At 58.9% G+C, this 20,988-nt stretch overlaps 2 protein-coding genes across 6 annotated transcripts; both read left to right on the top strand.

Annotated features, from left to right (window-relative positions):
* Nucleotides 1–11,553, top strand: LSR (lipolysis stimulated lipoprotein receptor). The gene is made up of 9 exons (XM_040976436.1): nt 1–109; nt 1,182–1,526; nt 5,000–5,119; nt 8,015–8,161; nt 10,048–10,212; nt 10,332–10,391; nt 10,476–10,607; nt 10,695–11,326; nt 11,412–11,553. Exons 1-9 carry the CDS (start codon nt 1–3, stop codon nt 11,445–11,447), a joined length of 1,746 nt encoding a protein of 581 aa, XP_040832370.1. The 3' UTR covers nt 11,448–11,553.
* Nucleotides 11,554–12,465: 912 nt separating this feature from the next.
* USF2 (upstream transcription factor 2, c-fos interacting) lies at nt 12,466–20,428 on the top strand. 5 transcript variants are annotated; one of them, XM_040976432.1, is made up of 10 exons: nt 12,466–12,724; nt 13,064–13,110; nt 13,255–13,373; nt 13,531–13,731; nt 14,071–14,221; nt 14,317–14,404; nt 14,660–14,718; nt 19,340–19,434; nt 19,537–19,665; nt 19,769–20,428. In XM_040976432.1, exons 1-10 carry the CDS (start codon nt 12,663–12,665, stop codon nt 19,856–19,858), a joined length of 1,041 nt encoding a protein of 346 aa, XP_040832366.1. In that variant the 5' UTR covers nt 12,466–12,662; the 3' UTR covers nt 19,859–20,428. The 5 variants fall into 5 exon arrangements, with proteins under 5 accessions (XP_040832366.1, XP_040832369.1, XP_040832368.1 ...); XM_040976433.1 differs by having other exon boundaries at nt 12,624–12,724; nt 13,531–13,650; nt 19,769–19,891; XM_040976434.1 differs by lacking the exon at nt 13,531–13,731 and having other exon boundaries at nt 12,471–12,724.
* The last annotated feature ends 560 nt before the right edge of the window (nt 20,429–20,988 follow it).

Below are 20,988 nucleotides of genomic sequence, written 5' to 3'. Positions count from 1 at the left end.
ATGGGGCTGGAAGCGGCCGGCCGTCCCTGGGAGCCGGGCTCTCAACCGATCGCCCCCGATCGGGGCGCGGTCGTCTTCGTGTGGCTCCTTCTCAGCACCTGGTGTACAGGTATGGCGCGCGGGGGCCCCGGTCATGCGGGACGACCCCCTGCAAAGGGAGATGGAGCAGAGATCTCTGCAGCCCAGGACGGGGACGTGGGGACCAGGACCCACAGATCCCCTGCACCTTGAAGGATCCCTGCTGTGCGGAGGGAAGGGAATTCACCCAGCCCAGCCGCGGAGCGCTCCCCGCGGTCAGTGTCTGGAGTGAACAGGAAGTGAAACTCGCGGGAGCGGCCGCCTGAGGGAGACCCTTTGTGGAACCGCGACGGCGGGGGGCGGGGTAGGGGGAAAGGTGTGAAAGCTGGAATGGGCACTTAGGTGTACCCCGAGATTGCTAAGCTTTGGGGTCCTGGGGAGAGGTGGGCTCGGCGCTTTCTGGAGGGAGACAGGAAGAATGGTACCGGTGCTTGGGCAGGTGTGGGTTGTGGGGTTGGGGACTCCCCAGCGCCCACACGCACCTCCCGCAGGCTCTAGGGCTTGGTAGAATGGACTTGTGGACTTGAACCCGCCTGGAACTGGCAGACTCCTGCCTACCTGGATCTACTGTTTTTTCGAGTGGGGGTGAAAGGGTTTTCCGTTGGAGCAAGCACGCTTGCCCGGACCCTGGATAGGGTGAACGGGGATTTAGTCATTCTTAAGGAAGTAACAACTGCTCCGAGTGCACAGGAGCCACCCCCTAACTTGGAGTTCTTGGCAATTGGACTGCAGGTGGGGCCTGGAGCACCTGGAACCTGCGATGGCCCTCAGAGGTTCCTGGAGAGAGCCACTTGTTGTAAAGACCCGCCAAGGGCCCAGGGGGCTGTGCACCTCCAGCCTGGGTATAAGAGTGAAGCCAGAGTTCCAGGCATCTGGCCTTGAGACCTTGGCTCTGGCATTCTAGCCCTGTGGGTCTGAAAAGTAGAATGATTACTGTAGCCACCTCCCTGGTCCCTGGGGATTAAGGAACAATGTGTCCCGGGCGTAGTTTAAAGCCACACACTCCCAAGGGTGAAGCCAGTGTCGGGCCACATCCTCACTCGCACTCTGCTTTGTACATTGCCTTGGGCTCATGGCCGGCCTTGCCCTCCTCTCACCTGCAGCCCCCGCCAGTGCCATCCAGGTGACGGTGTCAGACCCCTACCACGTGGTGATCCTCTTCCAGCCCGTGACCCTGCCCTGCACCTACCAGATGACTGCCACCACCACAGCCCCCATCATCATTTGGAAGTACAAGTCCTTCTGCCGGGACCGTATCGCTGATGCCTTCTCCCTGTCCAGCGCAGACAACCAGATCAACGCGCAGCTGGCAGCTGGGAACCCAGGCTACAACCCCTATGTGGAATGCCAGGACAGTGCACGCACCGTCAGGATAGTGGCCACCAAGCAGGGGAATGCCGTGACCCTGGGCGACTACTACCAGGGCCGGAGGATCACCATCACAGGAAGTAGGCTGGGCACAGTTGGGCAGAAGGGTGGGGGGAGAGGCAATCAGTGCACACTCGTCACCTGGGAGCCCTGGGTCACCCATGTGTGGAAGGGCAGGCTCCTTCCTTGTGTCCATCCAGCCTTCCTTTTATGTAACCACAAGACACAGCACCTGTCGCCGAGACCCGGTTGTCGCAGGCCCTGGGAGTGCAGCTGGTAGACAAAGTTCTCCTAGAAAGCCCATCCCTTGGGAAAGTCACACTGCAGTATGTGAGGCAGGTGTGAAGGCCAGGGGCTGCAGGGCAGGCAAGCACGGGTCCTGCTACCCTAATTTGAAGGTTTATAGCAGTCCCAGCCCAGAGAGAGCTGCCTAAGGCTCAGGCTGGAGCCCAGCCTCCTTGGGACCACACAGCAATGGAGCGAATCGTTTCTGAGACTGTCACCCCCTCACCAGTCCAGAGAGAGAAAGGTACTCAACTGAGGCCACCCAGTTGGTGACAGCTGGCTTTCTTACTCAGCCACTTGGGGCTGAATCTCCAAACTTCTTCCCACCTTTGGTTGGCTCTGGAGAAGCAGCCAAGGGCCCGAGAGCAAGTGGCAGGGAGTGAATGGAAGGGGCTCATTACATAGGCTCTCCCGCTGAGTGGGGTCTATGCCATTTTACAGGCATGATGATGGCAGCGGTGCCAAGAGCTAAAGTAGCTCACCTAAGATATGCAGTTGGTAAAGGACTGGTTGTCCTGAGCTGTATCCCCGCCTCTCAGTGGGAAGTCATTCTCTCAGTGTCCATCAAGTGTTTTGTGTCCATCAGGCACTGCTGAAGGTGCCAGGCATAGTATAATGATCAGGACACACTAGGGTCCCTGACCTCAAGGGCCTGAGACTGGTGGGGTGACACCTGGCAGTAGGCAGGTACATCTAGAAAGAGTAGGTGCAGGCCCAAGTGCTAACGAAGAAAACAGCGTACTGTGTGAATGACTTGAATCCATCATGCTGTTTCACGGAAGGGGGCCAGGCGTCCCCCGAATCTCCACAGGCAGTCCAACCCCAAGCATCCTACTGTTCATGAAGCTGAAAGGCCTTTTGGTGAGGTGGTGGGGTTGGCCCCTTCTCCAGCCTGGACCAGGCTTGGCTGCCAGACCCTGTTGGGCCTCCCCACTGTGAGCAGTGGTGGGGTGAGGGGAGGAGGCAGCTTTAAGCTGCTGGGTTCCTTCTGCGTTTCATGTTTGATGCAGGCCATGAGTGAGGGGTGCCCATTGTGTGAGTCCCTTCCGGAAAGCTTGGAGCCACACAAGCTTCCTGTCTTTCAGCTTTGAACACTGGAGCAAACAGCTTTGGCCATGGTGCACTGGAGAGTGAAGGGAGCCCTGAGTAGGGTGGAACCCTGACCTGGGTGCCTCCCACTTCTGGGTGGCATGGGCCCCAACTTCAGGGGACCTGTGTCCCCCCTGCCTCCTTCACTCTGCGTCTTCCTAGGGCAGGTGAGGAGCCAGCCCCTGGGCTGGCTCTTTACCAAACTAAAGCAGTGCCCAGCCATGTGACCTCAAGGCCAGGTGGGGGGCTGGGAACGGGGTGCACTATGCAGGAAGGAGCTGGGGCCCAGGCCTTTGGATTATCAAAAGAGGCCGGAAACCTCTATTCTCCATGGGTTTTGAAAACATCGCTTAGGCCAAATCAAATGCATAGTGGCCCGGATCCTCCCGCTCTCCTGAGTCCACCTCCCTGGCCTGCATCATTGTTGGCTGCGGCAGGGGGTTCCTGTCCGCCATGAGAGGCCTGGTCAAGGGCTGCTTGGAGCGCTCAGCCAAGAGGGTGTTGTGGAAGATGCTGCTGCGAGTTTGAGGGTTCGGTGAGGGATGCGTGTGGAGCCCAGCACACTCTAGGAGCTCATCACACACAGGGGGCCCCGTGTCAGGACGACTTGTGGCCTCCACGCCCTCACTGTGCTCTGAAGGTCACCTTCCGTGGCCTTCTGATTTGAAATAATTCCGTGGCCCTGCTCTCCATGCCTGGCACGTCCTGTCACCTTCCCTGGCTTGTTTCTCCGTCCTGTTTATCACAGTCTGCTCTGGCTTGGTGTTTTCTCTCGAGTCCCAGCCTGTGAGGGCAAGGATTAGGTCTGTTTTCTACAACAGTGCTGCTTAACAAGGTTGACATGTTTGATTGGCAGAGTGACATAGAGAGAGGCAAAGATGGAGAGTTCTTCTGTCCGTTGGCTTACTCTCTAAACAGCTGCACCAGCTGGGGCTGGGCCAAGCCAATGCCACGAGCCCAGAACTCCGCCCAGGTGTCCCATGCAAGTGGCAAGGGGGCTCAAGCATTGGGCCAGCCTCTGCTGCTTTCCCAGGTACATCAGCAGGAAGGTGGATGAGAAGTGAACAGCTGGGACTCAAACCAGTGCCCCTATGGTATGCGGGCATCACAGGCAGTGGCTTAATTGACTACCACAGTGAAAATTCCATAACGTGGGCTTTCGAGTGTGTCAGAGATGTGTAGATTTGAGAACACAGGATGCCCGCAATCCTTATTTGTCCAAGTGAAGGAGTCAGTGTCAAAATGTCACCCTGGGTACCGAATGTTCCAGAAGCAATGAGAAAGGCCAGCATGAGAGAAGAGATTGGTGTAGCTGTGACAGACAGATGAAAGTCTGCAGTGGGGAGAGGACAAGGCTGGGGTGGAGTGGAGGATGAAGGAGCCTGGGGTGCTGGGTACAAACAGGGCATCTGGGGCTGCAGAGTTGGGCATCCTTACTGCTGTCCTCCTGGGCTATCCTAGGGGAAGGCAGTGAGCTCAAGGGCATGGGGGAGCAGGCAGGGAGGTGGACTGGGCTGGACTGGGCAGTGACCTGGAGGCTGCAGTGGAGTGGGTACAGAGCCTCTTCCTTCCCCCACCGGGGGCCTAAGGCAGAATTGCCAAGTGGACTCTTCCTGTCCCACACCTGAATGATGGGAGTAGGGTAACTAATTAGGGCCTGAGAAGCACAGAGGAAATGGAAGACTTTCATTAGGGGCGTAATTAACTGGCTGCTTGCCTGGGGCTGCTGCGTCCCTAAGCCCTGGGCCTGACCTGGAATGTGCCAGGAGCGGGCAGAAGCTTCCCCTACCTCTCCCGGAGCCATCCCATCCACTCGGGCTGACCTGGTATCTGGCTGGGTGCCTCTGCCCCTTTGCTCTGGGCCTGTCCACTTGGTGGCGCAGAGGAGGGGTCTGGGCTGGAAGCAAGGTCTTGCCCAGCTCCACCTGTCCTGAGCCCATCAGGTGGGCCTGTGGCCTCCTGAACCTGTTGTGTGTACTACAACACAGGTGTGGGAGTGGTGCCCACGTCCTAGACACTCGTAATGGCCCTGGGACACGCTCAGAGAAGCTGGCACATACATAACTGCCTTGGGCGAGGATGATTTAGTTTCTGGAGTCACTTGTAGTCCTACCCACCTTGTCACCTCTCCTGGTGTTGGGGGAGTGAGCGCCCCCTTACTCACTGTCTCCTGGCTCAGATGCGGATCTGACCTTCGAACAGACGGCATGGGGCGACAGTGGTGTGTATTACTGCTCTGTGGTCTCAGCCCAGGACGTGCAGGGGAACAACGAGGCCTACGCGGAGCTGTTGGTTCTGGGTGAGTGAAGCGGGACGGGGTGGGGATGGTTTCCTGTCCATCTCTGTCTCTGTCTTCCACTCCTGTCTGGGCTCTGTGCCTGCTCTGCTGTCCCCTCCCCCCATCCTGCAGCACCACCAGTCACTTGGGCTTCTCTGTGCCCTGCACCCTAGGCCGGGCCCCGTTTCCCCCGTCCCCTAGCATTACAGTAAACTCAGGGTGCGGAGATCCTGGGGCTCACACACAGATCCTGGGGCTGACAGTGTATGCAGTGTATGCAGTTGACTCTGGGCCTCCCCACCTCCCCACAGTAGGTTCTAGGACATCCACCTTCCCCATACCAACCAGAGAAGCTGTTCAGGTCCTCTATGTGGGACAGGGTGGGATTTATCTAACTCACCCACTTCCTCTCCAGTCTTACTGGAATCACCTCTAGATAATATGTAACACAATGTATTAGCTGGGGAAACGGTTGCTACCTACAACTCTGTCCCAGACAGTGGCTCTCCCTGGGTTTCTGACCCTCTGTTGGTGAGCTCCAACATGGCAGACCCACGGAGGGAGCTAGGCCATTTTCTTTCTTTTTTTTTATTTTTAATTTTTTATATCATTTTATGACACAATTTCATAGGCTCTGGGATTCCCCCAGCCCCTCCCCCCATATTAAATTCCTCCATATTGTTACAGTAGTACAGTTCATAACCAGTCATGATTCCTTCATTGCGGGCATGGACCATGCAGAGAGTCCAGCATCTTATTGTCCAGATAAATTCAACAGTTTCATTGGGAGACCATCCTTGGTCTGAAAGTAGAGCTGGCAGAATATCATTCCCTCCAATGAGATGTCACTACACAACTTCAACAACAGGAAGAAACATGGAAATTAATAACATCATGAAGTTAATTAACAAGGTATTGAGTGATTAATATGTTAGAAAATGCAATTTCTTAACTGGCTAGGCCATTTTCAGCCACAAGGCATCCTAGAGCCTCTCCTCCCTCCCCAACCCAACTTTGTGGGTGGTGCATCTTATGTGGCTGTCAGGCTGATTCTGGATGCCCAGGGACATGGGAGGCAGCCTTCATCAGCACCCTGCCCTAGGTGGAGAGGGTGTTGCTTTGAGCCAGCCATCTGGTTGTAAGCCGGCACATAGGGTTTCTTGTCCCCGAGTGCTGTGTGTGAGGGGCACAGCTGGGCTGTCCACCACCATCACACATGTTGGAAGGAGCACAGATGGTGGGGTGGGTGATGGGACCCATGCCCCAGTGACCTGGGCACCTCTGTGTCCTTTGGTAACACATGTTCTGCAGATGCAGTTTTTAAAATTTAGGCTCAGAATAAATTTACAACTGTTAAGCTGGCATGTTAAGGATCTCAAAGAATTTTGAGGTTATTTTGGGCCATATTCATAATTGCTTAACATATGAGAAGTGAAAACTTGGAAATTAAAGAATAAATTGAGATGTAACAGAAATTGAGGAAGTTCCCATCCATCCACTAGTTCCTTCCCAGCATGCGCTGCAGCTGAAGCCAGGAGAGTCAAGACTTCAGTCCCACACGGGTAGCAGGCTGGAGTTCAAGCTGGGGATCAAAACCACAGGCTTCGATGGGGGCACTGGCATTGTAACCACCAGGCTAAATGCCCGCTCCAGAAACTGGAAAACTCTACATACTTATTTGAAAGGCAGAGTTATTAAGATGGAGGAGAGACAAAGAGAGCTCTTCCATCTGCTGGTTCACCCCCCAAAGGGTCCGAACAGCTGGAGGGGCTAGTCTGAAAGCAGAAGCCTGGGGCGTCTTCTGGGACTCATAAGTGGTTCAAGCACCTGAACCATCCTCCACTGCTTTTCCAGGCACATTAGCAGGAAGCTGGATGGGAATTGGCACAGCCAAGACTCGAACCAGCATTCATGTGGACGAGGCAGTTTAGCTCATCGTGCCACTGTTCCTGCCCCAACTATGTTACTTTTCTAGACAAGTCAGTGGTATATACCCAGAACTTTTTATACTGTTGAGATTTTAAAATAATCTGTTTGGGTTGGGCTCCAGGGCCCTGTTGTCCCCTTTGCCTAACAGATTAGGCTGCTGTGTGGGAGGGTGTGGATGGGAAAGGCAAAATGCCCAGCCGGGGGCAAAACCTTCAGGCCCCTCAGGATGTGGTGGCTCAAAGGGGGAGAGAGCCTCACACCTGACATCCCCCCACAGCGGGTGGGGGCACATGATGTGAAGGATACAGCCCCCTCCTTCGGGCCCCAGCTCCTGTGGTGCCTGCTTTAGGGCCCACCTTCTGCTGAGCAGTGTGGAGCAGGGCTCTTTGCCCAGCAGGGTGGTTTGGGCTGGCTCTGGCCAGCATAATCTGTTTCTCTTTTGTCCCTCCAGGCAGGACCTCAGGGGTGGCTGAGCTCTTGCCTGGTTTTCAGGCGGGGCCCATGGAAGGTACAGGGGGAGGGAGGGTGAAGTCTTCAGTTGGGGGGGGGTGCTCTCAGGAGCCCCACCCCCTAAATGGCGCTGCTGTGGACCCCACTAACCCTACCTGACTCACACTCGCCGAGCTTGGGGCACTGGGCTCGGCTGGCAGAAGAGGGGCCTGGGGTGTAGGTAGGGGCTCCTGTGACTGGTGTCTGGTGCTCTTTGTGGGATGGGGAGCTGGGCTGCTGGCGCGCTTTCCTCCGCATCCTACTTGTGTCTCCTTGTTTTCTGCCCTGTTTGAACCCTGGGGTGCGGGAGGCTCTCTGATGTGAAGCTGGTGAACTCTGCAGCTCTGTCCCAGCCTCTGGCATTAGCAGAACCCAGCAGGAACTGCGGGTTCCCTAGGGAGGTTTTGCCAGCAGGACCCCTCTCTGCTCCTGGCTCCCCCCCAGCCCCTGCCCCCAGCAGGACACCCCCACTCAGGGCCTGATCTCCATCTCCCGTAGACTGGCTCTTCGTGGTCGTGGTCTGCCTCGCGGGCTTCCTTGTCTTCCTCCTCCTGGGGATCTGCTGGTGTCAGTGCTGCCCACATACCTGCTGCTGCTACGTCCGGTGCCCCTGCTGCCCTGAAAAGTGCTGCTGCCCTGAGGCCCGTAAGTGCCCCTCATGCTGCTACCCCTGCTCGGCCTGCCTCCAGGGGCCTGTGCAAGGGAGGCGGCCATCTGCCTGCTCTCCCAGGACAGCACCACTGCGCTGGAGGCGATGAGGGAAGCAAGACAAAGAGGGGCTACTGTTTGAGATTGTAATGTATTCAGGCCACCTCTTAGGGTCAGTTTTCATTTATTTTGACTTTTCCTTTCGAGTGCAGTCTGTGCCCAGGGTGAAAAAAACCTTCCGACAGTAGGAAACAGTATTCATGGGGAAGTAAAGCTCCTTTTAGAAGTGGATGGTAAAGCAGTCAGAAACCCACAGCCCCACGGACACAGCACACGCAGTCAGAAGCCCACAGCCCCACGGACACTGCACACGCAGGCAGAAGCCCACAGCCCCACGGACACTGCACACGCAGGCAGAAGCCCACAGCCCCACGGACACTGCATAGCAGGGACAAAGGAACCACAGATGGAGGAAAAGGCAGGCACCACATCTACCTCCCATGGCTGTTGCCAGTGCCTTGGTTCCCTTCCGAGAACTAACAGAGCCTGGCCTGCCGGGAAGCTCGGCAAGCAGCTTGGCCTCTCCCGGCCCCTTTTTCCTCCTCCGTAGGGCGTACCTCACCGTCCAGGGTGAGTCCGGGGCCCAGGTGACGCCAGATAGCATTGAGCACTGGGCTCCATTTGCTTAGGCTGTTTTGCACCTCCTGGCTGTTGGACACTGTGGCTGCCAACAGCAGTAGTGAGCATGGGTCAGGGCACAGGCCACACACACAGCACCCTGCCTGAGCCATGCTGGAACCCTCCTCTTTGATGGGGTTGCAGCTCTGGCCTTTGTTGGCTGATGCAATCCACGGTCAGACAGCTTTGCGGGTGCGGGGGGAGCAACTCTACCGTCCCCAACAAACACCACCACTCTCCTCGATGCAGGCTGGCCCTGCTGCTTGCGCCTGCACCTCAGCCCCTTTCGGGGAGGGAGCGTGAGGCTGCTGCAGGCAGCTTTGCAGCTAACCCACTTGTACCATGGGACCTAAGACGTTGAGTGCCAGTGCCTAAGCCACACCTCCTCCACTGAGTCCCTGTGCGCACCCTGCAGCCTCCTGCCATGCCATGATGACCACCTTTCCCATGAGCCCTCAGATGGCACCCACTTTCACTGAGTCCTAAGCTAAGGGAGGGCTTCTCCCGGGCACAGCCAGAGTGCAGGAGGCCTCACCCAGCCTTCCCCCTTGCCCCCCACTTTCACTTGTCTGCTGGAGCCCCAAAGAAGAGGGTGTGTTTCCTGCAGCCCAGGGACTCTGCTGCAGAAGCAGCCACCAGGAGCCAGCAAAAAGGATTTGTCCTTGAACCATTGGCCGAGAGCCAGGCTGAGGCGGATGGGAGTGGGAGCTGGAGGCACAGCAAATCCTTCCTTGCTAGGCCAGACACCCACACACACATGCTCCTGCCCCAGACTCCCCCCATTGGTGCGGCTGGGCCTGCAGGATGATCTAGCAGGTCTGGGAAGCCCCAAGATGAGTCACTTTTTTTCTAGAGCAAAGGGCAGCCAGTTCCAGCATTGTGGGGACGACAGGCAAGGCGTTGCCCTGTTACCTGGAAAACACAGCTGAGGTGGCTGCAGGATTAGGATTTTGTGTCAGATCTTTCACAAACGTCCATCCTGTGGGCAAGAACTGCTAGGGGCTGCCTCTGTGCACTTGTTCCAACACTTGTGTGGGGACACACAGCAGAACCCGTGACTATGAGCCTTGGTTCCCTACAGAATACGGACCTGCATGAGCCAAGTGCTTGGGGAATGGTCCATAGCAGGGGTGGGAGGAGGGGCCCAGGCCAGCATCCTCGGGTAATGCAGTCCAGCTCATGGCTACCCCACCCTGTCCCCCTAGTGTACGCTGCCGGCAAAGCAGCCACCTCAGGTGTCCCCAGCATCTACGCCCCCAGCACCTATGCCTACCTCTCTCCTACCAAGACCCCACCCCCGCCACCAACCATGATTCCCATGGGCCCCATCCACAACGGGTACCCTGGAGACTTCGACAGGAACAGTTCAGGTGAGCCTTGGACTGGTGGGACACAGGGAGGGGACGGGGGTGGGGTGGTGCTAGAAGGAAGGGTGGATAAGGGGGTGAGGGAGGAACTGGGGACCTACTGACAGCCAGTCTTCCCCCAGTTGGTGGTCACAGTTCCCAGGTACCCCTGCTTCGTGACACAGACAGCAGTGTGACCTCGGGTAAGCATGAAGCCGCAAGTGGAGGTGAGGGAGGTAGATCAGCAGCTGGTTTTCTGAGCTGGTCCCCCTCTCCTCTGTCCCTAGAAGTCCGCAGCGGCTACAGGATTCAAGCTAACCAGCAAGATGACTCCATGCGAGTTCTGTACTACATGGAGAAAGAGCTGGCCAACTTTGACCCTTCCCGGCCCTGGCCTCTCAACGGCCGCGTGGAGAGGGGTGAGAGCCAGCTTTGGAATCCGAGGGTGCCCCCAGTTAGGGGAGGGTGACCCTGCAGGCTGACCATGACACCCACCTTTTCTGCAGCCATGAGTGAAGTCACCTCCCTTCATGAGGACGACTGGCGGTCCCGGCCTTCCAGGGGGCCTGCCCTCACCCCGATCCGGGACGAGGAATGGGACCGCCACTCTCCACAGAGTCCCCGGCGATGGGCTCAGGAGCCTCCCACCGAGCGTCCTGGGAGTGGTTGGGGGTCCGGGCGGCCGCGGGCCCGCTCTGTGGATGCCCTGGATGACCTAGCCCGCCCGGGCTCAGCCGAGTCAGGCACGAGGTCACCCCCCAGCAGCGGGCGGAGGGGGCGAGCCTACGCACCCCCGAGGAGCCGCAGCCGGGATGACCTCTACGACCATGATGATCCCCGGGACTTTCCACCTTCCCGGAATCCCCACCATGACAACTTCAGGGCTCGGGACCGCTCTCATGCAGACCCCAGGTCTCGCTACCCCCGGTCCCGAGACCCTCGGGATGACGGCTCCCGAGCTAGGGAGCCTCCATATGACGGACGACTGCTGGAAGAGGCCTTGAGGAAGAAGGGGTCCGGGGACAGGCGGCGACCCTACAGGGAGGAAGTAGAGCACGAGGAGGACTACTACCCTCCCGCGCCTCCACCTTACTCAGAGACAGAATCGCAGGCCTCCCGGGAGCGGAGGCTGAAGAAGGTGAGTGTTGGGGGTGCACCCTGGGATGCTCCCAGCTCACCCACCCACCCCGAGGCTTCACCCTTCTTTCCTTCCTTCTTTCCAGAACCTGGCCCTGAGTCGAGAGAGCTTGGTTGTCTGACCTCAACGTTTTGTAGCTTTTTTTCTACTTTTTTTTTTTTTCTTAATTCGACAGACAACTGAGGCAGATCCTCCCCTCCTGAGTTTAATAAAGTTTACAATGACAAGTCTTGAGAGAGTAAGCGTTTGTTTGGCGGCGCAGGGGGCTTGGGCACCGGACCACGCTAAGACCTTCCTCCCTCTCCCCGGCTGCGAGTGCCACAGCTCCGGAGGAAGAAGAGCCCGAGCGCACCCTCTCCCTCTTCCCAGGACAGTACGTGCCCCACGCCGCGCCGCCCGCCCTGCGTGCGCGCCCGGGCCCCGCCCCGACGTGCGCATGCGCCGCAGGCTCCTCCTCCCGCCTGCGCGCACGGCTACCCTGCCTGCCGCGGGAGCGCGCGAGCGCGCGCCCTCCCACCCCGCCCGCCCCGACCTACTTTAGGATCATCCGGTCCCCGGCGGCCGGGCTCGCTTGCTCTCGGCGACCAGATTCCTCCCCATCCCCCGCCCCCCACACACGCTGCTCCCGGTCCTCCAGCGTTCCACCCGGGCCTGCGTTCCACGCCGGCGGCGCGCGGCCTCGCGCCCTGCCGAGGCCCGGTCCCGCGCGCGCGCGCTCCCCGGGGCCTGCCCTCCCTCCTCGCGCGCTCGGGCCCGGGCTCGCGCCGCCGCCGCGCGCGCGCAGCTCAAGTAAAGGAGGAAAAAAAAAAAAGGGGGGGGAAAAATAGAAAGCGGCGGCGGCTGCAACAGCGATCCGCCGCCGCCGAACTGGGCCAGGCCGGGGGGCGGACGCGGGAGCCGGTGATCCGGGGGCGCGGCGGCGGCCGTCCAGGGCGGGCCGAGCTTTAAAAAAAAAAAAAAAAAAAGTCGCGGCGGCGGCGGCGGCGGTCGCCCGCTCGGGGAAGCAGGCCGGAGGGCCGCGTGCGGCGGGCGGGGGGCGGCCGCGCCGCGTCCCGGGGCTTCGGGCCGTCCGGAGCCGGCGGGCGGGCGGAGGCGGCGGCGGCAGGAGCGGCGGCGGCGGCGGCGGCGGCGGCGGCATCTCCTCCTCACATGACCCCACTGTTTGTCCCCGTGATCAGCGCGAGCGGCTCCCGTGTCTCCTCCGTCCCCTCCTGCCGCGCGGCGTGAGCGCCGGGCTCGGGGGGCCCCCCCGGCCGCCCGCCCCCTCCCCTCCCTCCCTCCCTCCCCTCCCCTCCCCCTCCCCGGGCCCCGCGCCCCCCCCGCCCCCACCCCCCCCATGGACATGCTGGACCCGGGTCTGGATCCCGCTGCCTCGGCCACCGCTGCTGCCGCCGCCAGGTAAGAGCACCCTGCCGGCCCTCGCCCCCCACGCTCCCCGCCCCCCCTCCAGCTCCGGCCCCGGCCCCTTTTGGCCTGGCGGCCGGCCGCCATGATCCCGAGCGGCCGCCGGGCCCGGCTCAAAATGGAGGCCGCGAGGGAGGGGGGACCCGGTGCCTGATGTCCCCGGCCCCGAGTGGGGTCGGGGGTGGGAGGTGTGGGGGGGGGGTGGTGAGAGGTCCCGGCCGCAGACGGGGCGAGGTGGAGTGAGGGCCCCGCACCTGGAGAGAGCGGGAGGGTCGGGGGAGGGGGGTGCCCTGGAGGCCGCTAGCCCCTCTTCTCCCTCTCCTCCCGTCCTAGCCACGACAAGGGACCCGAGGCAGAGGAGGGCGTCGAGCTGCAGGAAGGTGAGTGCTTGTAGGGTGGGGGTCCACCTGGGCTGCGGCCTGCGCACCTGGAGGGGCTGGGGGCGCTCCCCCCTCCCTGCGCCGCCCCTGCCCGCTAGGCCACTGACCCTCCTCCTCCTCCTCCTCCTCCTCCTCCGACCGCAGGCAGCGACGGCCCTGGAGCGGAGGAGCAGACGGCGGTGGCCATCGCCAGCGTCCAGCAGGCGGCGTTCGGCGACCACAACATCCAGTACCAGTTCCGCACAGAGAATAATGGAGGACAGGTGAGGTGGCGGCCGGACAGCCCATAATGCGCCCACGCGGCGCGGAGCAGGGCTGTGAACTGAGGGTCTGGCCGCGGCAAGTGGGACAGGCTACCAGCACCTAGCCCTGGGCGGGGACCCCAGCGTCTGGCATCGCCTGCTCTACCTCCCCCTGCAGGTGACATACCGAGTAGTCCAGGTGACTGATGGTCAGCTGGACGGCCAGGGCGACGCGGCTGGCGCCGTCAGCGTCGTGTCCACAGCTGCCTTCGCGGGAGGGCAGCAGGCTGTGACCCAGGTGGGTGTGGATGGTGCAGCCCAGCGCCCAGGCCCCACCGCTGCCTCTGTGCCTCCAGGTCCCACAGCACCCTTTCCCCTGGTAGGTGTCCAGCGACTTGGTCCTGAGAGTTGGGGTGGGGAATGGACAGTGGCCCTGAACTTGGGGAACCAAGAGCTGGGGAGGGGAGAGGCAGGTGGATCCAGGCACTGCCTTCAGGCTGCTCAGGGTCAGAGCTGTGTGGTAGGTGGTACAACCTTGCATGGATCCTCTTAGAATGTTTCTGAAGTGGGCATGATGTCTTTGAATTACAAACAGATCTGCCAGATTTCTAGGGCCTTGTGAGCTGCAGGACAGTTGTGTAGTGAGGAGCAGAGAGCAGTGAGGCGACGCAAAGGGTCCCAAGGTGCCATGGGCTGACTCTCCCCTCCTGCTCCCCAGGCTGTCATCCAGAACCCGTTCAGCAATGGCGGCAGCCCTGCGGCCGAGGCCGTCAGCGGAGAAGCGCGGTTCGCCTACTTCCCAGCCTCCAGTGTGGGAGACACCACGGCAGTGTCTGTGCAGACCACAGACCAGAGCTTGCAGGCCGGTGGTAAGCAGGGGGAAACGCCTGCCGCCCCAGCCAGGGCCAGCCCTGACGCCTGCCACCCCAGCCAGGGCCAACGCTAACTCCCGCTGTCCCCGCAGGCCAGTTCTATGTCATGATGACTCCCCAGGATGTGCTCCAGACGGGAACACAGAGGACGATTGCGCCACGGACGCACCCCTACTCCCCGTACGTGCGGAGACCCAGTTCCTGATGCAGGGCCCACCCTGCGGGGAGGAGGGGGCTGGAATGGGAGCCTGGAGGGTTTGGCACACAGCAGACCTGTGGTGCTTCTGCTCCTCTGGCATGAGTGTGGAAGGACTGTTCTCCCTCCTGGATGTGGCTTTCCCTTGCAAGGATGGCTGTCTGAGCATTCTGTGGAAGTGCGGGGGTGGCCGGGCCCCAGAGGATAAGTCATGCCCCTGTTTTCCTCCCCCGATGCAGGAAAATCGATGGAACCAGAACTCCCCGGGATGAGAGGAGGAGAGCCCAGCACAATGAAGGTAAGGATGGGGCGCATCCCCTTTGGGGTCTGAGTTGCAGACAGATGCTCAGCTGGGGGCTTATAGAGCCCTGCAGGGGTGCTGCTGAGGGGCAGAGCTGAGGCTGGAAGGGGAAGGCAGAAGAGGGTGTGTTGGGTTCTGCCGAACTGGTGGCTGTACTCGGGACCCACACCTGAAAAGTACCTGCCACATTGGCATGAGGGTTCCTTACCCCTGCTGAGAGCTTGGTTCATTTGGCTTCCTTGGCCCCAGTCGTTCCACTTCGAGGCTGGCTGTTGGGCGTGCTCCCTACACCCCTGGCCTCCCAAGTGACTGTTGTGCCAGGGGTCACCAGAGCCCACCCTGAGGTGTTTGGTCTCCAACCTGCCCCCTGGCCTCTGCCTCAGTCGCCACTGCTGTGGACACAGCAGCCTGCCTGAGCCAGGGAAGCATTTACACCCAAACAGTCATCCCTCAACAAATATTTATTGGCCACAGATTCCAGGCTATTCCATGTGGGCCCTGGGCCAGGCCTGGAGTCCTGCCTGGAGCGTCTGGAGGCTTGGAGAAGGCAGGACTTGTGTCTGACATGGGCTGATGGGGGAGGGGATAAGGCCACCCCAGGAAGCTACCTCTGGGAGCCTATGATGTGTGAGAGCTCAGGCTGGGGCAAGGGGGAGGCAGGTCGTTCTGTGGGTGCTGGCTTGGTCATTGCAGGTCTTGTGGCATATCTTAGGAAGGAAGCTGGGACTAGGGCCGGGGGAGGGCTTCAAGGCCTTGAGTGTCCAGGTAAAACTGATCTGGGGGTGTTTGATATCAGGTGTAGTGGTGCCTCAGCAGCGCCGAGTTCTCACATGGTTAGCACATCAGCATAGTGGGTCCGCCTGTTCGGGGCCCTTAGAGCAGCTCCCAGCTCTCCCCAGCAGTTCAGTAATTTGCCACCAGTCACATGCAGCTGGGTCCGGAGGGGACAAGTCGGGGTCCTGATAGGGCTCAGATAGGTTGTGTGGGAGAGCAGGCCTCAGGTAGGCGAGAGGAAGCCATCAAGAGGTGCAAGGCCAGCCCCCCTTACTCAGCTCGGCTTGCAGAGTGGCAGACTGGGGGTGGGGGGGGCCCTCCGGTAGGCTTCCTGGGCAGTGCAGGTTGCGGTACTTAGTGTGGTTTCATCTCCGGCCGGGTCCTTCCTTGCCTCGTCCCTGTAGCACAGTTTGAACCAGGCCATCCCATGGCTGCTAGTGAGGACACAGCAAGTAGAGGCACGAGAATTCGCACAGCTGTGTGGTGTGCCGCACAGTAGGACAGAAGCCACTAACATTGTCACTCTACCTTCTCCCCATTGGACGAGTCCACCCAAAGGAGGTGAGCTCCACGTTCTTGCTCTCAACCTCCAGCTGTATCCTGCCCACCTGTCCTAGATATTAATGGACAAACCCACCCCCTGCCCAGCCTCCACCTCCCTGGGCCTTTGCCAGTGTGACGCGTGTCTTTCCAGAAAAGCTGCATCAGCCTTTACTCTCTGACCTCACTACCACATCCGCCTGCTCTCATTTCCTGACCAGAACTCTGGGCAGCTGACCCTGGACCATGCCATTCCATCTTTCTTTGCTTTGCTTCTCTTCCCTGCCTGTTCCTCAGAGCCAGCCCCTCCCACCAGGACTCCCCCCAGTCGATACCTGCAGGATGATCCTGGTGGACAGAGCAGTGGAGTAGCTGACAGCTTCCCCAGGTGCTTGTTTCCGTGGGCAGGGGCCCCAGAGTGTCTTCAGGTGGGGCCGGGCCTCCAGCTACTGCCTGAGCAGGATTCATGGAGTCTTGCTTTCTGAAGTTCCAGGCCCTAGTCCCAGGCCAAGATGTAGCCAAGAGTCGCTTCTCGGTGTCCCAGGGCTCCTAACACGCCCTGGATCCAGGTGAAGCCAGAGCTGTGTGCCACCTTGCCCCTGTCTCAGACTCCCAACCCTCATCTTGATCTGCCCCCCTGCAAACCTTAAACCAGGCTGAAGTCAGGGTCCTGAAACGCCATCCAGGTCTCCCACGTGGGTGCAGGGGTCCAGCCATCTTGTGATGCTTTCCCAGGTGTGTTAGCAGGAAGCTAGATTGGAAGTGGAGCAGCCATCTATTCAAACTGGTGCCCATGTGGGATGCCAGCTTTGCCAACTGTGCCATAGTGCCGGCCCCCCAGACTCACCTCTAGATGGCCGCCCATGAAACACTTCTGTCTCTAGAGCAGCAAAGAGAACCCCATCAGAGTCAGCCTCACAGAAACCAGAGCCAGGGACCCTGCAACACGGCCCCCTTTCCTCCTATCCCTAAAACCCAAGTTCTGGGTCAGTGTGGACTTTCCGTGGGTGTCTTGGCTCCTTTCCCTCGCTCTTCCATCACGTGGTTCCTCCAGAGCCTGTCTCTGAGTCACAAACTGATTCGGGGGAGCTCTCTGACCTGGGGCGCTCAGGCACTGCCACGAGAGCAGCCCTCAGCCGAGGGCTCGTTGCTGTGAGATCAGAACTCGGACTGGGAAAAGCCAGGAGCCATGTCCTCTATGAAATCTCATTTTTAAGTGCTGGCCAGAGCTGCCCTTCGTGCTTCATTGAGTTCCATTCTTGATGTCACGCATTCATTCCCTCTGCCTTGGGGTTAGTTTGCTGGGCTTCATTGCTGTTGTTTTTCCCTCCTGGCTATTGAAGGTACTTTTTCAGACTTTTCTAATTTCCTAATCCAAGCCTTCAGTCACAGATGGAACCGAACATGCTGTAGCTGCCCCATGTTTGGATATGCTGTGTTCTCCCCGTCATGCAGTTCAAAATATTTTCCAGTTTTCCTTGTGATTTCTTTGACTCCCAGGGTCACCTAGAAGTGTGTTGCTTAATGTCCAAATATTTGTGGGATTTCTGCACATCTTCCTGTGGCCGGCTCCTGACTGAGTTGTGTTGACAGGGAGCACATCTGTGCAGTGTCTGTTCTTTGACATGCAGTGAGGCTTAGGTTGTGGCAAGTTCCATGTGCAATTGGCAGGAACGTAGGGCTGCTGCTGTTGGGTGGAGGGCTCCCTCAGTGTCAAGGTCAAGTTGGGCAAGAGTCTTAGGTTCTCTGTCCTTGCTGTGTGTGTGTGTGCGCGCGCATGCTCCACATTGCGAGAAGGGTGGGTGTTGAGGTCTCCGACTGTGCCCGTGGTGCGTCCCGGCTCTGCCTCCAGGCCTGGCCGAGTTTGCTTCTGAGTTGCCTTTTCCTGCTGTCTGGATATACTAAAATGCGTGTGTGCAATGGACACAGTCTTGGTCTTAGCAGGTTTTGTTCATCTCAAACGTACCTTTGTGGCCTGGCTTCCCAAGCGACTGGCCTGACCATGTCACTCCTGGAGGAGAAGGGGCCTTGAGGAGCTATTGTAACAGCTCCCTCCTCCCTGATCCCCTTCCCCAGCACACCCCTTGGGTACTCTCCTGTCACCTTTGCTGCCATCTCCCTGCCAGCCTGCCTGGTGTTGCCTAATCTTGCCCCAGTGTTTCTCTGAAGGTTCATCCCACTTCCCGCACCAAAGCAGTTGCTGTAGCCCGGGCATCCCCAGGCTAGGTGTGCACGCCTGTGCTCACAGGGTCAGCATCACCAGTTCACATCACTCCAGATTGGAGCTGCGAGCACCTGTGGCCCGGAACCCAGGCTCCTACCCGTCCTGCCCATGCTGAGTGATCTCGGGGTGAAGAGTAAAGGGCATGCTTTTGGCCACCCCCTACCCTACTCCGACTCAACCCCCGCCCGTCCCAGTGCCCATCACCGCTGCCTCTAACCCTCTGAAAGCCCCCCCTTGGTCCGCCCTCCAAGTCCCACCTGGCTCCACACTCACGCCCCTATCCTCCGCAAACACCACCAGACCTTTTGGACCTTCCCAGTGTGGGGTGAGACCCAGTGGATGAGAGTTAGGGACAGCTGGTGTTTTTCTGTCCCCATAGTGCCTCTGAAGGGCCTAGTGGCCTGGGCCAGCCTGGCCTAAGGAGGGGTCCCAGGCTCCAGTGTACAGAGACCTGGGGCAGGTCCCAAGCCTGTGAGGTCGGGCACAGTATCCACAGGTCCCACCTGCATGAGGCAGCTGGCATGTGTGAAGAGTTGGGTGAAATCATTTATGAACGAATCAAGGAAAATCTGGCAGTCGGCCATGCCAGCCTTCATGGTGGTCTGCAGGGCCAGCCAGATCTCACACAGGGGCCAAATGGGGTCAGATTTTTGCTTGAAAGATGAGGAACAAAGGAAGGTCCTAGAGTCCAGGGTTCCAGGGGAGACATGGAGAATCAGACAGGCTGCAGGAACTAGGGTGGCACCTGGTCCAAGGCAAGGGATCCTAGAGAACACAGGCCCAGTGTGGTCAGCACCCAGTGGCCAAGATGGTAGGGAGTGCCAGGGTTGGACAAACCCCGGCTTCCAAGTGTGGACTGACACTTGGAGAACTCCATCAGGTGGGCCAGCTGGGAACCCACAGCTCCCGGCATTTGATTTCTGGCCTAAACCTATGTGGATTGAAGGTCTGGGTTTCCTCGTTTGCCTTGGGATTTGGATGAGGCTGGCATGGAGTTGGGGAACAGCCCACCTGGGCTCTTGGGGGGCACTGGGGCGAGTGTCATTGCTGCAGTTGGCCCCCATATGATTACTCCCCCAGTGGAGCGGAGGCGGAGGGACAAGATCAACAACTGGATCGTGCAACTTTCGAAAATCATTCCAGATTGTAACGCAGACAACAGCAAGACAGGAGCGGTGAGTGCCCACTCTGCCCCTATGGCAAGGCCCATCACGGAGGCTACCACTGGCCTGGGGATAGAACCCCCCAACACTAACCATCCCCACCCCCGACCCCAGAGCAAAGGCGGGATCCTGTCGAAGGCCTGCGATTACATCCGGGAGCTACGCCAGACCAACCAGCGCATGCAAGAGACCTTCAAGGAGGCCGAGCGGCTGCAGATGGACAACGAGCTCCTGAGGCAACAGGTGGGTGTCATGGCCTGGAACTGGGAGGGCAGGCCAGAATGCCAGCCCCCCAAGGCACTGGGAGCCAGCCCTAGCCCACCTTGTCCTCTGTCTTGTCCACCAGATCGAGGAGCTGAAGAACGAGAATGCCCTGCTTCGAGCCCAGCTGCAGCAGCACAACCTGGAGATGGTGGGCGAAGGCACCCGGCAGTGACCCCTGCCCCACCGGCCTCGGTTGCCCCTGCCCCAGCCCTTAGCACAGAGAGGGACACATGCCCCTCCCCCAGCTGCGTTTTTTATAGTAGATTTTTAACAAAAACGGGGAAAAATAATGCATTTCTGTGGATCCATTGCCCACCGCCCTCCCCAACTTGGAAATGATCTCCTCCCCACCCATCCGTCTGTCCATCTCTGTCTGTCGCCTTCTCCCAGCACTCGCAAAGCCCCAGCACTTCTGGTGGTCTCACCTGGAGGCAAGAGGGAGGAGGCCAGAGCCCTGCCCTAGCTGCTGCCTCCTGGGTCTCCAGAGGGACTGAGACAGGGTGCTTCTGGAAAGGAGGGGAGTCTTGGGGGGGAATCCCTGGGGCTGGGCCAAAGAGGGAGGCCACAGCCCACCCCACCTCTTGTGTCTGGATCCCTGCTCCCCTTTGGGGTCGTGGGGTGTGTGTGTGTGTATGTGTGTGTGTGTGTGCGCGCGTTTTAATTTTCTTTATGGAAAAAAATGGACAAAAAAATAGAGAGAGAGGTATTTAACTGCAATAAACTGGCCCCATGTGGCCCCCGCCTTGTCTGTCTGTGTGTCTGTCTATCTGAGTGGGGTGGGCAGGAGGGTTGGGGGTGGCTGGCTCCCAGGACAGCAGCTGCAGCTGTTAGGTGCGACGGACTGGCTCGGCCGGGAGCAATCGGTCTGACGGGAACAGGACCCCGGGAATGGGAATGGTGGACAAGGATTCGGCGAGTGACAAACAGACACGACAACTCAAGGAAGTTGTATCTGAGTGCATTTTGCAAAAGCAAGGCATCAGCTTATATACAATAGATTATTGCAAAAGAACATTTTCTTTGTTTATACATGTGGTTACATTTCTACAAGCAATTATTACAGGGAGGTAAGCAGGTGTGTTGAGCAAAGATTGTTCTCTAATAGCCTGGTGACAGCCTGTAGTTGCTATTTCTTGTGGACGCAGTTTGGCACCATTTGACTTTTAATCATTAAGTAGTTAGCCCTCATTGTGTTTTGTGCCTTACACTGGTTTTAATATTAACTTGCCTATATTTCTAGTTTTTCTTCCTGTATAGCTTTTTAAGCTATAGATTTCTACTATAATCTTCTTTTTAGGAATT

The sequence above is a fragment of the Ochotona curzoniae genome, unplaced genomic scaffold (assembly GCF_017591425.1).
Source record: "Ochotona curzoniae isolate NIBS_2020 unplaced genomic scaffold, NIBS_Ocur_1.0 contig_2699, whole genome shotgun sequence".
NCBI lineage: Eukaryota > Metazoa > Chordata > Mammalia > Lagomorpha > Ochotonidae > Ochotona > Ochotona curzoniae.
Note: the sequence above shows the minus strand (reverse complement) of the source record. Positions and strands in the feature narration are given on the sequence as shown.